The sequence below is a fragment of the Medicago truncatula genome, chromosome 4 (assembly GCF_003473485.1).
Source record: "Medicago truncatula cultivar Jemalong A17 chromosome 4, MtrunA17r5.0-ANR, whole genome shotgun sequence".
NCBI lineage: Eukaryota > Viridiplantae > Streptophyta > Magnoliopsida > Fabales > Fabaceae > Medicago > Medicago truncatula.
In genome coordinates, this window is record NC_053045.1 from 59,459,512 (window position 1) to 59,474,038 (window position 14,527).

The 14,527-nt window shown below is 31.7% G+C and overlaps 1 protein-coding gene across 1 annotated transcript; it reads right to left on the reverse strand.

Moving 5' to 3' along the window:
* Positions 1-5,089: 5,089 nt before the first annotated feature.
* Positions 5,090-9,986, reverse strand: LOC11443730 (pectin acetylesterase 10). The gene is made up of 12 exons (XM_003609863.4): positions 9,452-9,986; positions 8,745-8,827; positions 8,503-8,632; positions 8,337-8,410; positions 8,047-8,133; positions 7,846-7,970; positions 7,682-7,742; positions 7,081-7,134; positions 6,856-6,933; positions 5,829-5,934; positions 5,587-5,732; positions 5,090-5,466 (listed from the first exon to the last, which is right to left on the reverse strand). The coding sequence occupies exons 1-12, from the start codon at positions 9,663-9,665 to the stop codon at positions 5,359-5,361; spliced, it is 1,266 nt and encodes a 421-aa protein (XP_003609911.1). The 5' UTR covers positions 9,666-9,986; the 3' UTR covers positions 5,090-5,358.
* Positions 9,987-14,527: the final 4,541 nt, after the last annotated feature.

Below are 14,527 nucleotides of genomic sequence, written 5' to 3' on the forward strand. Positions count from 1 at the left end.
TTCAAGTTTCCACATAATAAAAATCTCTTTCAATTATGGTAGTTAGTTTTGTTAAAACTATTGTACTTTTTTATTATAAGTTAGTTAATTAGGTGGTTGAAATTTAAAGTACCTTATTTAAAGGTTTTTGTACCTTGTAAAATTCAGTTGATGGAAAATAAATACCAGGAAGCAATTTCTAAATTCCTTTTTCTCTCAACTTCAATATTGTATCAATTTTATTTTGTTGTTGTTGAAAGGTTCAATGTGGTATCAGTAGTACAAAGATTTGTTGAATTAACCATTTAATTAATCAATTATACATCGATAATAATCAATTATTAAAATTTAGGTTGAAATTTAAAGTACCTTATTTAAAGGTTTTTGTACCTTGTAAAATTCAGTTGATGGAAAATAAATACCAGGAAGCAATTTCTAAATTCCTTTTTCTCTCAACTTCAATATTGTATCAATTTTATTTTGTTGTTGTTGAAAGGTTCAATGTGGTATCAATAGACGAAAGATTTGTGAATTAACTATTTAATTAATCAATTATAGATCAATAATAATCAATTATTAAAATTTAATCTTGATATAAATTGATGTATACTTGTGTTGGACTTTGTTTTTAAATAGATCGTTATTGTGAAATTGACATTAAATTGAAGTTATGAAGGAGTGCATAATTGGGCCCTGATTTGTAGAAATTGATGACCAATTTTGAGTGTGTTTCCGGCCTTTCCTTTTGACTTTTATCGGAGCTTGATTTGGACAAATCTGTGGTCGATTTTGAACACTATTTGAGACTTCATTCTTCATGTTTTGCGGGTGGCTTTGAGAGAGAAACTTAGGAATACAAAGGAAGTAACTTTAGGGTTGAATGTCTTTGTAGTGAGGTTCTCTTGGGTTGGAAAACATTGTAAACACCTTGGGTGAGTGAAAATCATTGAGTGTCCTGTTCATTGGTGAGATTGAGAAAAAGGGTAGAAATTACGGATTTGTTCTTTGTGAGCTTTTAAGATAATTTATTATAACCCTTTTGTATCTCTTTTTAAGAACTCATTGATAGTGTATTAGAGAGATCAATCTCTCCCACACATTAGGTCAAGTTGGACCGAACTGGGTAAACATTTCGTGGTGTGTTTGTTTATCTTCTCTTTTTATCTTTTGCTTGTGATTTTGTGCTCTTCACTCCGATTCCTAGACAGGGCCGGCCCTAGGCATAGGCCACGAGTGCGACGGCCTAGGGCCCATGCCGGTAGGGGGCCCTAAAAAAAATTTATTGGTCGGGGTGTATATAGTAAGAATTGGTTTTCTTGGGGTTTATATAGTAAAATATTGGCAGCCCCGAAAATTGCATGAAAAGCTGGGTTGCAGTCCGTTATTGTTTTGGCCTTTTTGATGCAATTTGCTATATATACTCCATATGAAACAAATATTTCTATATACACCCTCCCAAAAAAAATTGGCCCTTTGTTTCTAATAATGTGCCAAGAATTTTATTTATATTTTTTGGGGCCCTTTGGTCCTAATAATATGTCTTACTAATATTAAAAATATATGTGATATTTATTATCCAAAAAATTGGGAGAATTTTCATAACAAAACAAATTATATTTTAGTTGAAAATGGGCCTACCGGAGAAATTAATCTTAATCTTGCCTTGAAAGTATCCAAAATAAATTAATTATATCAATATAGTAATATAAACTTGGTACTTATAGCATATAAAAAGATGAATGATTTATTTGTAGTATAACAAATGAGTTATTGTATCTTAGATTACTCTAAAAAATTTAACACTAATTTTGTTTATCAAGTATTATTGTTGTTATGTGTTTAGCATTGGAGAATTTTGTATCCAAATGTCTAAAATTTAATTAATTACGTGTTGATATACTTTTATTTTTTTGGTTTTACTATCATTAGATGTCAAAAATTAAGTGTCTACTATTTAGGTGCTAAAATTTCAGTCTATTCGGAGAAGCTATTGTATCTGTTTAGTTTTGTTTAGTTTTGGTTTCTATAGAGTATTTGATTTATTTGAAGATGTTGCCTAAAAAAGTTGTTATCTTATAGTGAAAAGTGAAGGAAAAGAAAATGAAGCGTTAGTAAAATCATAACAAGAAACTAAAAAAGTTTATGATGTATTATGTAAGGGCCCATTTTTTCGAACTATGCCTAAGGCCCCTTAAACACTAGGAACGGCCCTGTTCCTAGATAATCTAGGTTTTGTTATTGTTGTTGCTTGTGACTACTTTGATATTGATTACTACTTTCATTTGCTCCACCAAAGTACTATCGGTGTGAGTTTTGAGTCCGAATTCAAAACAGTTATAGGTTGGACCATTTAGCTAAACTTCAATGAGAGATCATTGTACTTGTTAGATAATAAAGTATTGAAACTATTGAACATTTATATTTGTAAGTTAGCAGTCCATTAAGTTTTATTATATATTTGTTTGTAATCTATGTTATTGCAAGACCATTGTTAATCATATTGAAAATCTAGCCGTCAATCTATGTTATTGCAAGGTCATTATTAATCATATTGAAAACCTAGTTGTCTCTTTGTTCTCTATTGAAATCCTATATTGTTAACAATCCTCTGTTTAGTTATTTAAATGTGATCCAATCAGACAATTATACATATTGAACATAAGGCGAAAACCAAGTATAAACCTAAATAGCTTTGGTGGTAGTTCAACGTCTCATGGCTGCTCTCTAATCGGTTATCTCGAATCCATAAAAGGCACGCCGTTCATTCTTGATCTATTTCTATATTATGAACTATATCTATTGATCCATGACTATATGTTAGAAATTCCGACAAGATTAGGTTTTTACAATAGACGATATTGCTTCTCTTGCGGTTCAATTTGTTGCTTCATCTTACTCATTCGTTTTTATCGTTGCAATCTATTGATCCATGACTATATGTTAGAAATTCCGACAAAATTAGGTTCTTACAATAGACGATATTGCTTCTCATGCGGCTTAATTCGTTGCTTCATCTTACTTATTTGTTTTTATCGTTGCAATCATGACAGCTCTAGATGATCATGACTATCCCTATTTTCCATCACAATGGCCATTCTGGCTTAACCTTGGTTTAACACCAACTCATTGGTGAAAACATCAGCTCGTGGTGTCGAACGATCAAAATGGCATTAATCCGCAGAAACAAATTCTGATTTGTTGACGATCTTTACCAGCTCTAGCGGAGGATGGTCCTCTCTTCCCGCATTGGCTTCACACCAACAACATTGTTGCATCTTGCAGATCAATTTGACTTCCAAGGAATTCACTTCCAGTGTTATCTACTTTATCATCTCGACGAACATATGGAGCCAAGCCAAGGCCTCTTCATATGTCAGTTTAACTCTGCTAGTATTCTTTGTACAAATAGTACAAATGTGGCTTCTATTCCTACAAATAATGTCATTACTGATCAATGCACTTTGATAAACAATGTAGATGCTGATTTGTGGTCTCTAGGCTATAGCTATGTCATCTATCTTACACTATTTTGAAATAGAATTTCTTTCTCAGTTCCTCGTGATTTTCCTTCTCAGTGTTGACATGTACGTTTGTCCATTAGCCAACAATAGAAATTTTCCTCTTGATTTCAAAATAAAGTTCCCGTTGTATTCTTTGATCTAGTACCCTATGACACACGGGGACCATTCTCCCATCCCACACATGATGGTTAGATATTTCTTCTCACCATTGTAGATGATTGCACACGTTTTACATGGATTCACATGATGAAGTGTAAGTTTGAAGCACAAGATTTATTAAAAACAATCTTTGCATTTGTCAAAACTCGATTTTGGCAAGACCATTAAAGTCTTGAAGAGTAGTTCTAGCAACACTCTTTTTTTAACACTCTCTTCACACTCATTTTCTTATTGGCTTAAATCATAGTGGGTCTCACACTTTGGAAATAGGTTTCACTTAAAGCGGTGGGTCGTACATTGGTTTCATCAAATAAAAGAATGAATGTTGAAGAGAGAGTGTCGCTACCATTCCTCAAGTCTTGAGGTCAACAATGCAAATAAATTTGTACTTACCCCTTTTTTTGCAAGACCAATATTTATTTCCATATTGACCTCAACAAAATTCGTTGGCAGAGAGAAAGCACATACACCTTCTCAACATTGCTTGAGCACTCTAGTTTCAAGCGCACTTGCCTATACGATTTTTGGGGTGATATAGTTTCAACCCCTGAGTAGAGGTTGAACATTGTATGTCACATCGTTTGGTTACTAGGGATAATTTGTTCCGTGCATGGTTAATGAGACATAAAAACAAACACATATATTTTTGCTATTTTTATCTCTTTATCATTCTACATTACCTATTTTGTTAAGATAAAGCTATTCTCTTGCTTCTTAAACACATTAACATATGAATAAGGTAGATTAAGATAGAACATCCATATTGCTAACTAAGTGATTGAGCGCAGGTGGTTAACGAGCTCCTTGTAAGACAAACTATTCAAAAGAACCTGTTTGATTCTTGGGTGGAACAATTCTTAGTCAGATTTTACTTATCTCCTGACCGAATTCTGGATTACCTGACCTCCCTTCTCGTAGGAATAAGAGAGTTAAAAAAAATATTCTTAGTGCTTTTGAAGGGTATGGCTTCCCAATTGGCTTGTATATCAAGATATGAAATTCTTGTGATTATTATAGAAACATCTGTTTGCATTAATCTTTTATTGTTATTTATATATTTACACATGGCTTCATGTTTGTGAAACTTGAGTTAAGAGAATTTCTTATCATCCTTAATATAACCGCTTTGTAAAATTAACACATTTAATTTCTCACCAAGTCTTCCCTCACACATTTGTGAAAAGTTTTCATACTCAATTCACATCCTCTTTTAAGTTTGGTGCCACTTGAGATAACATTTAGCTCAGCAATGACCTGTTAATCTGTCCATAGTTGGGAAGCTTTTGATTTTCTCATGGTCATTACATTGCTTTACGCTCAAAATCAAATTTTCGTTACAAATACATGGTGAGATGAGGAAAAAGATAGGCTAAATTACAACAAAATTTGTTCCGGATATCTAACACCTCCCAAAAAATGAGTTTCGACAATTGAACTCGAAGAAATACAAGTGTATATATAGATATAATGTGTAAAGAGATAGACATCTGGAGTGCAATAATGTTTGAAAGTTCCTTAGATGGGAACTAACTAGCAAAAAAAAAAAAATGATGCAACCAAAATTGAGTAATATAATCAATTTATGACAATACAATGACTTTTTTCTTTCTTTCTGGAGATCAGAAAGACGTATTTGCAAAGCAAGTGCAGAAGAAAAGTATTGAAAGAATGAAACTTTGGTGGTTTGGTCTTATCTCTATCAGTTGAAAACCAAATTATGGCATGTTTTGTCACAAGGGTAAGGACACCCAATAGCTTGGACACCAACTCGGTCAAAAAACCAGTTCCCGACAGAATCTGCGATCCCCTGCTTGTATTTTATGACAGACACTCATTACTATTAGAAGGGTCTTGTATAATATAATCTAATTTGATCAAAATTACTATAACTATATGGAATAGTTAGAATAGAATACGATAGACTTACTTTATTTCCAATATGAGGAGAACCGCGTGCATGCCATGTATCCTGTCTTTCAGATTGGCAGTGAGCAAAACACGAATTAATGAATAACCCGTTTTGGCGGGACCTTGAGAAGCGTCTTGTAACTCTAAGCATCTGATTTCGAAAACCTATTTCATTTTCATTCAAGAACAACTGATATCATGAATATGCTACTCAAACCACTAGAAACAGCTACTCTTTGAAAGTTCTGATTAATTAATTACCTTGTAGATATTGTATCTGTGGTGAACTACAGCGTGCATAATTTTTTCGGCAGTCATACCAATTCCAATGGTAGTCAGCAGATGGTGGAGCTAGACTGGCTTGAATCTGCCAACAAAACGGAACCAATCACAAATAATTAAGGATCTGGCGGGTGCGACCTTCCTCCCAATAAACATCAACTCTTTCAATGGATAAACAAATTTAATGATGTGAAATATTGAAAGACGTAAAATGAAGATTTTTTATGAAAAGAAAATTATTTTTCCTTTCTTTATTTTCTTGTATTTAGTGGGGTATGACTCTTACATTGTATGTTATATTCATTTAGTGTACAAAGATTCAAGCTTCAGTGAAACAAAACTTCATCCAAACCTTTGAAAATATTATCGAGGAGTCCTTAACTCCTTATACCTTATTCAGAATTTGTTGGTAATATAGAATGATCCTAAGTTCAAATCAACTAAGCATAAGTTCTAGCATAATTTCATGAGGACCACAATGTGTATGAAGACTAATTTTCATGCTATGGCAGATATTATTGGCCCTGTTTTCTAGAAGCATCAGTTAAAGGAGATGGAGAAAAATGGCTTAAAGAGCAAGCTTATGGACAATTGTACTTGAGGATTTAGAGTGAGCTCATTTTTACTCCTCATTTTATTGTCATATTTCTAAGGTTAAATATAATGGCATGTTGACTGTATGCATTGTCCTATTTATATTTCATCAAATCACTATGCAGATGGAATAGTATTGACTCTTCAAGTACCATATATATTCCTTTCAAATAAAAAGTACCATATATATAGACGACAAACTCATACATAACATAAACTACATATTAGACATATTAATGTTAATCTGTTATTCACCGGAAAATGCAATCATCTAAAGAAATACAAATAGAATAAATTTGCATAATTATTATTTTCATGTGCATCACTGGTTAGTAATGGTTATTTTTAAAAGGATTACTGTCTCTGACTTCATGTTGAACCAACTGTAAGGTATATGGTGGAAGGAACTTACCTGCCAAGTATCATAAGCTGCATTGAGAAGAAATAGTGGCGTCCTTACACTTGCAATTAAATGCTGAGGGAAAAAGCACTGCGAATGGAATATCAAAAAAGAAAGGGAAATGAGACGCCTCTATGTTTTAAAAAATCGACAGTATTAGATTTCCACATGCTATAATTTTAGTATACTAAGACCAGTTCTGTAAATTTGCAATGTTGAAAAAGGAATAGTAGTTACCAAAATTGGATTGAGGTGATTGGTACAACTTCTTGGAAGGCTCTTATGCGCACCCTGCAGTGCAAAGATACATCGAATAACTTTCCGCCGCACCAGTTATACATATATGTCTTGCCAGTATTCAAGCAATCAGAAGTTACAGATATCATTCAACCATGAAACTGAAGTAAATTTCCACAATATGAATACATTTAGAATCACAATATTACTGTTGGTTGTCGTTGTTCTAGTTTAGTAATTATTAGAGTATAGATGTGTTGAGTTAACTGCAAGTTGCAACTGTTACTAGTTAACAATAGTAACCAACTTTAACCAACTTAGCTTCTCCATACTCTAATATTAATGAAGAAAACCAGATTTTTTTTTTAATTTATTTAGTTGGGAATCAAAGATGCTTTCCAACATACAAAGTAATTTCAAACAGCGTCTTAACCACCAATATACTATGTGACTACTAGGTGGTTAACCAGAGGCAAATAATTGTTTAACCATATTTCGGTGCCTAATTCCAGAGATTTTATTTTCGGCTAAACCATATTTTATTTTCTATTAGGAAATAGAACAGAAGGCAGCAAGAAGAAATTCTCAAATGAGAAAATACCTGTAAAGTCACTACACTGCCAAACAAATTCCTTAAACTGCGACGGCCAGATACATCAACACTGCAATTCCAGACAATTATTTTGTCATTAAATCAGAACGGAGATATAGATCAGACCGAGTGAATAATAGATTAGAATTGAAAGTTCATTGGTTAATGTTTACGAGTCAAGGAATAATCCGGCATCACTAAAGCACTTTACTCTAGTTGTTCTTGGAAACAATTCCCGAAATTCATCGCAATGTAGTATAGCTGATAAACCTCCTGCAGAACATCCAGATAGAAGAGCCTAAAAAACAAAAACAAAAATGTCAAACAGATTTCAGGCAGGGAATTATTTTTCTTTGAAATTTTCAGATGTAAACCTGTTTGGCATAGCGCATCCCTTTCGACATTAAATCTTCCATTGCAGCTTGCCATATGCGCTGCCCTCGGAAATACAACCTTGCTGCCTGTGTAGAAAATATAAATTCAGACCAATACTTCAATCACATTCAATCATCAACATAATCCAACAATGCTACCTAAAACTTTAAGGTGCTCACTTAAATGAGATAACGTTGGAAAACAAATTTAAATAATGAAAAAGAGAGAATAGAATACCATTAGGGATAACTGGTGAAATAAATATATAATGTTTACATCCCCTCCTTACCTCATTTTGACTGTCCCCACTAAACGATGCGCCATCACAATAACGAATTTTTACTCTATTCCAATTGAAAAAATCTGCATGTATAATCATCCAAATGAAAGCTGTTAATTTCTATGTGTATAGTTGGGAAAACAATAGTGATGTTGCTGAGTCTAAGATTTATGACCTGGATTTTCCGCAGCTTTGTTGCTCAATATTCCAATAAATGGTATTTGTTTTTCCATAAAATATGATGAACCATGTCGCGTTTTCTTACTGTAAATACAATTTCTCACAGTTCCACACCAGCCTCCTCCCTGTCACCAAAAGGAATGTTATTGTTATTTCTTTTCTAATTACTCTATGCCTAATGCCTGCCTTATGTGATACTTTGTACAAAGTTCATGTGTCTCGCCATAGATTACATACCTCCAAATGTATTAGCCAACTGTTTGAACCTGAACCGTATCCACGATGGAAGTGGTAAGCCGGTAAAGATCCATCAAGGCAGACTACAAAAAAAAAAAAAAAAAAAAAAAAAAATCAATCACATTGAGCAATTATCTGATAGCTTTTATGTCTTTACAGCTGTGAGTTGCATATCAATGATTCTAAATAATGAAAGGGCCCATATCACATATAAAGTCAGCTATATAATCAAGAAAAGTTTGATTTTCATCATCTCTCCAGATCTCAACTAAAGCAGGAAACGTGTAAAAAAGAAACTAATTGATTTTGGAGGTGTAGAATTGGTTTTGACATGTTTGGATTGAATGTTCTAACATGGAATTGATTCTAATTTGAAGCTAGAAATGTGAGTTTTTGTCTATACAAAATTGATTTTTAACCTTGAATTTATTGTTAAACCCTTTTTTACATAAATTGTTTTACATTCAACTGAATTGTAGGCAAAATCAATTGTCAACGCCAAACCAAACACACACTAATAGCTATGCTTTAGAAATGAAGAATATATTTCTTCTTCATTCTTCAATTCAATAAATCAGTATCCACAAAACAAATAATATGCTTCGAAAACAACATTAGAAAAAACACATTAAGGAACAAAACATAGTAGTATCTATAATCTATGAGTAAATGGTAAATGCATAGAGGAACATGTATAAAAGGAATACCAGCTCCTTTAGCAGCAGCTCCATTAATAAGAGTAAGACCAACCATCAAAGGTCTATAGTTGAAACCTCTTCCTCTGACATATTGCATGTCTGTCACATTACCATTCTCTAAACCTTTCAGTTCCACATCCACACCTTTCACAATCACAAAGCCTATGAATCCAAACACAAATAGCAGCTTCATGCTTACAAAACTCTTGTTTGTTTCACACATTGCCAGCCATATACAGTTAAAAGTATGAGTTCAAAAAGAGAAGGAGTGTGTGAATGGAATGGAGAACAAGTATATGTAGTAGTGTAGGAGGAAAAATAAAAGTACAATAAATAAAGTTTTATTAGGAAAGGTATGGAATATATAGAAAAGGTGAGTCACAAGTCAGAAAATGATAATAAATAACATGGTTTTGGAGTTGGGTATAGATTGGTTATTCAATGCAGCAAGTAATAACAGATCACAGAGAGTTAAAAGGGAAACAGAAGAAAAAGAAAAGGAGGGCACTTTTTACATAAATGCAATTGAAAAGGTGCTTATGTGACAATGCAATACAAGTACTCTCAAGGGAGTATTTTGATAAGTTTTTCAATAAATTTAAAAAGTTATTTTTTATTTATAATGATGATTGGAAGGAGTATTTAGGAGAAAGCAAAAGTCATAAAATGAATTTTGTTTTTGGTTATCGTTGAATTGATTTAATGAAGTTATTTATTTTTTTATTAAAAGTGAGTTAGAAGTAAATTGATTTACTGATACATTCATGGATAAATTTGAGAGTTAATTATATGTTACCACACAAATTAATGGATAAATTTGAGAATTAATTATATTATACAACAAAAACTAAAATTGAAAAAGTTTTTTTTTTTTGAAGAAGCTAAACTAGCCCACCTAAATTATTACCTTTTTTTGAAGAGCACACTCTCAAATCTCAAGTCAATACCGTCAGGCCAACCCAAGTGGATTCCTTTTGGAAAAAGTTAATTTTGAGATTGAAATCAATTCTAAAACCAGAAGCTAAACATTAGCAATTTATGGTCAAATCATCGTATATAAGTAAACCAAACATAATTCAGTAAGTTATAAAGTGAAACCAAACATACGCAAAGTTTGAGGAAAAAAGAATTCTTTAAAGTTACAAGGATTGCAACATATTTAGGATATAGGTTATGTTCCATCAAAATTGAACCATTAGAAGAAAAAAGATTATTTTATAATTTAAAAAATCGAACTTGAATTCGACTGATCTTGATCAAATGATCATCGAAGCTCCAAATGCATTCACCAACCAATATATGGTTGGTGAACGAGGAAATTGGCAAAATGTGACCGACATAAATGTGAGAGAGGGAAGGGCAGAGCTGTACCTCACTCCCATCACTCTATCTCAGTCTCAATGTTCATAGTTGAGGGTCATGTGACCCTATGCAGCTGTGTTGTGTTGTGGAAAAATACAATTTTCTAAACAAAAATGTGACCCACCTACTGTGAATTATAGCTACCAACTTGTCTTGTTCCTTATACTTTGGGTGGAACCGTGCCTATATTTAATTTATGTATGTAATTTTATGCAAGACCCCAGAAAACCACACTACCTATGGCTCCCACCTCCCCACATCATGAAAAATCGAATCGAATCTAACATAAATACTGTCACGGTCTCGTATTAAATACTCCTTCCGTTCCTTTTTAATTATCACTTTTAAAGAAAAAAAATATTTTGTTCCTATTTATCTGTCACTTTCAAAGTTTAATGTAACATTAAATGTTGTTTTACCAATATTACCCTTAGATATTTATTGCGGAGAGAAAAACATATGAAATGTTAAAAAGTGACAATTAAAAAGAAACGGATGTAGTATTGTTCAAGGTTATAGCATTATGTATTCTTTTTAACAAATCAATCATTATAGTACTAATCTATATACTAATAAGAAAAGAAATGTCCCTTGAATTTACCATTTTGCCCCTATAAGGGGCAATTTGGTAATCTATTTATTGGTTGAAATTTTTTTTTTTTGAACAATGATCTATGAATTTTCATTTTTGCCCCTAACCAATTTTTTTTTTAATTATTTTCTAATTTTTATATTTTTAACTTTTTCAAATTTTTATCTCAAATTCAGTTGTTTCTACATTGCCGTTGTGGGAGATTAAGATATCGTTTGATCCGACATTTTTCAAACTTATCTATTTTTAAGGAAAAGTTAGGTCAAACACAATATCAATTAAGTACTTACTAAAAAAAAGTACTTTTTTTGAACGCATAAAATTGAATGGAATGAGCTTTGACCAGAAGATGTTCAATGTTACTTTAAAAAACTACTTCTAGACAATTTATTTCACAAACACCTCTTTTCAACTTACGCCGGGAACCTTTTCTTTATTTTTTCAATGTTGCAAAATTTTGGTTTGCGCAGCTTTGATTTTCACATTTATAAAGGACAACAATTTTCTGTAATTTATAAGATTTCTCCTTCGAAACTATATTTTAAAAAAATACATTATTCAACCCGTGCGAAACACGGGTTTGTAACTAGTTTTTTTAATAAAATGAGTGTAATGACCAAAATATAGTACTAATTTTTTAATTTTTTTCTGAAGGACGTACTAATTTTTTAATAAAATGAGTGTAATGACCAAAATATCTTAGTTTTTTTTACCAAACTAAAATATCTTAGTTAGTAAAGTATTTGAATGAATTCAGATATACTCCAGTTCGTCTCGAATATAAAAGATGTGAAGTTTTTTTCTTTCCTTGTAATTTATATTCGAGATCGGAAGAAGTATTTAACAAGAGTAGTACTAAAAGGTCCTTCAAAAATAAAAGAGTGGTAATAAAAGGGAAATGTTATATTTGTTTACAAATTTAAAAATAAAATTTTATTTTGAAAATGATGCATTCAACATTTTAACGGTGTGTTTGGATGATGTAATGTTTTAAAGTAATGTAATTTTTTTTCTAGATCATTCAAATAAATCTATGTAACTTTTATTGTTTGAATGATTAATTTGAAATTTTTTAAAATGATAGAAATTTATGAAATATATTGTTTAAGTTAAATTTAAGAATTTCAAATTTGTGCTTTCTTATAATTTTTTCCAATTTTTGTAAGTTGGTCCCCAAATTTTTGAAAATTTCAAATTGACTTGTATACATTTTTAAAAAATTGAAAATTGACCCCTTTTTTCTTAAAAAAATTGCAAATTAAAAATTAATACTCAAATTAATTTTGTTGCGAGCTGAAGTAAAATTGACAATATCTTTATTTAGAAAATGTTAAAGAATATTCTTAAGGTGTTTGTTGAAGAAACAAATTTAGAACTTTGTGTTGTAAAGTGGTGTATTCAATTTAAACGCTTTTTGAAAGTTCAATATTTGTTATTTCTAATACAAATTTTTTATTTTTTTGCTTTATTTTTTGAAGAAGCTAAAATCGAATCTAAAACCAATATTACCGGATCAACCAAGTGAGTTAATTTTTTGTTTTCTTAAGTAGCGTTCTTATGCTCAATTTTTATTTTGAAGGAAGTTATTCATAGTTTCAATCATATGCATGGGAAAAAGCATTTCGTCTGATTTAATGAGAATCAATTGTATTGTGATCCTACCCCTCAGTTCATTCTTCAAGAGGTCTTTAATTAACGTGGAGATTCACTCACTTCCCCCTATTTCTTTGTTCTTTCTTTCATTCAGCTACAATTGAGGGTGGTAGCTGGAAACCTCTCTTTTGGTAGAGGAAGAAGCGTTATATTTTCTCATATTTTTTTTGCAAATGATCTGATTCTTGTTGGCTCTGATTTTTTCCAACTCTGGTTAGAAAATCCATCTGAGAAAATCATGAAGTTCTTCAGTTATCATTATAAAACCATTACTAATAAAAGAAATTGGTACTTCAACATGTCCCAGACACTAAACAAGTTAGGAGAGTCACTCACATTTAGTGTCCGACACACCTGAAATACGATTACATCCACTTGAAGGAAATATATGTAAAACAAAAACAATTAAAATAAAATAGGAACTTTTAGGAACACATTCATTGACACTTCAACAAGTGTGTCGGACACTAAATGTTGAAGTGTCAATGAATGTGTTGGTAAAAGTTCCTTGTTGGACCGAGAAGGTTTGTTGTTGTAGCTATGTTAAACACGTGTTCATGATTATTGTACATAGAAGTATGGCATATGATGCACCATTCTTGTTAGAATCTTTACTTTTTCTACTTGTGTAACTGTGCACACTTTCCATTTTCTTGCTTCTGTGCCTTCATGTAGTAGAATGGCAGCTTTGTCTAGAACACTGTTTGTGCACAAAGTTGCATGTAGAAGAGATTTATATTCTTGAATTGAATGTGACTTTCATATATGCAATAATGATGCACTTCAATTGCAACAGTTCATAGTAATAATGAATTTATCTCAGAATTTATGTTTTACAAATTGTCACCCTAATAAAAAAAAACCGGTTCTATACTATTGGTGCAACTTACACAGCAAATTATTTAATGCTTTTACTTTTTCAAAAAGAAAAACTTTCTAACATAATACAACACTTTCTATTACTACATTTGCATGTTCGGAATGACAGAATATCACAGTGACATTGATTTTATTAGAGCTGCAAAGTATAGTTTCTGTCAAATTCACAGAAGCACACCGCGATTCTATCAAATTCACCATAAATGCGAATGTGCACTCATAGTGATGGTGAATATATTACTGCAATTGTCAATTTAGCACAGTAGAATCTTGATGCTTGTAGTAAAAACAAAATTAATAAGATATCTCTGCATTAATTGATATCTACCACTTGTGATAATCTATACTGGTATGCTAATAATGTAGTACTGGTATTATTGAATATAAAATAGAAATAACTACATTTACTCCAACCTGAATTTAAAATTGAAATTGAAGAGACTTATGACTCTATTTCACCCTCCAATTCTTGACTGTGACAACCAGCACCTTCAAGAACAATTACAAAATAATAAGTATATGAAGCACTGACAGAGATACGGACATTGTCACAATACTAAAACTCTCACACGTTCGAAAACGATAATTATTTGAGAAAA

Excerpts from the sequence above, each read along its gene's own strand:
- LOC11443730 (XM_003609863.4), bottom strand. The coding sequence starts at position 9,665 with ATGTGTGAAACAAACAAGAGTTTTGTAAGCATGAAGCTGCTATTTGTG. Across the intron at positions 8,134-8,336 it reads GTGGGGACAGTCAAAATGAG|GCAGCAAGGTTGTATTTCCG; the intron begins GTAAGGAGGGGA and ends TTTTCTACACAG. Across the intron at positions 7,743-7,845 it reads GCCGGATTATTCCTTGACTC|TGTTGATGTATCTGGCCGTC; the intron begins GTAAACATTAAC and ends CTGGAATTGCAG.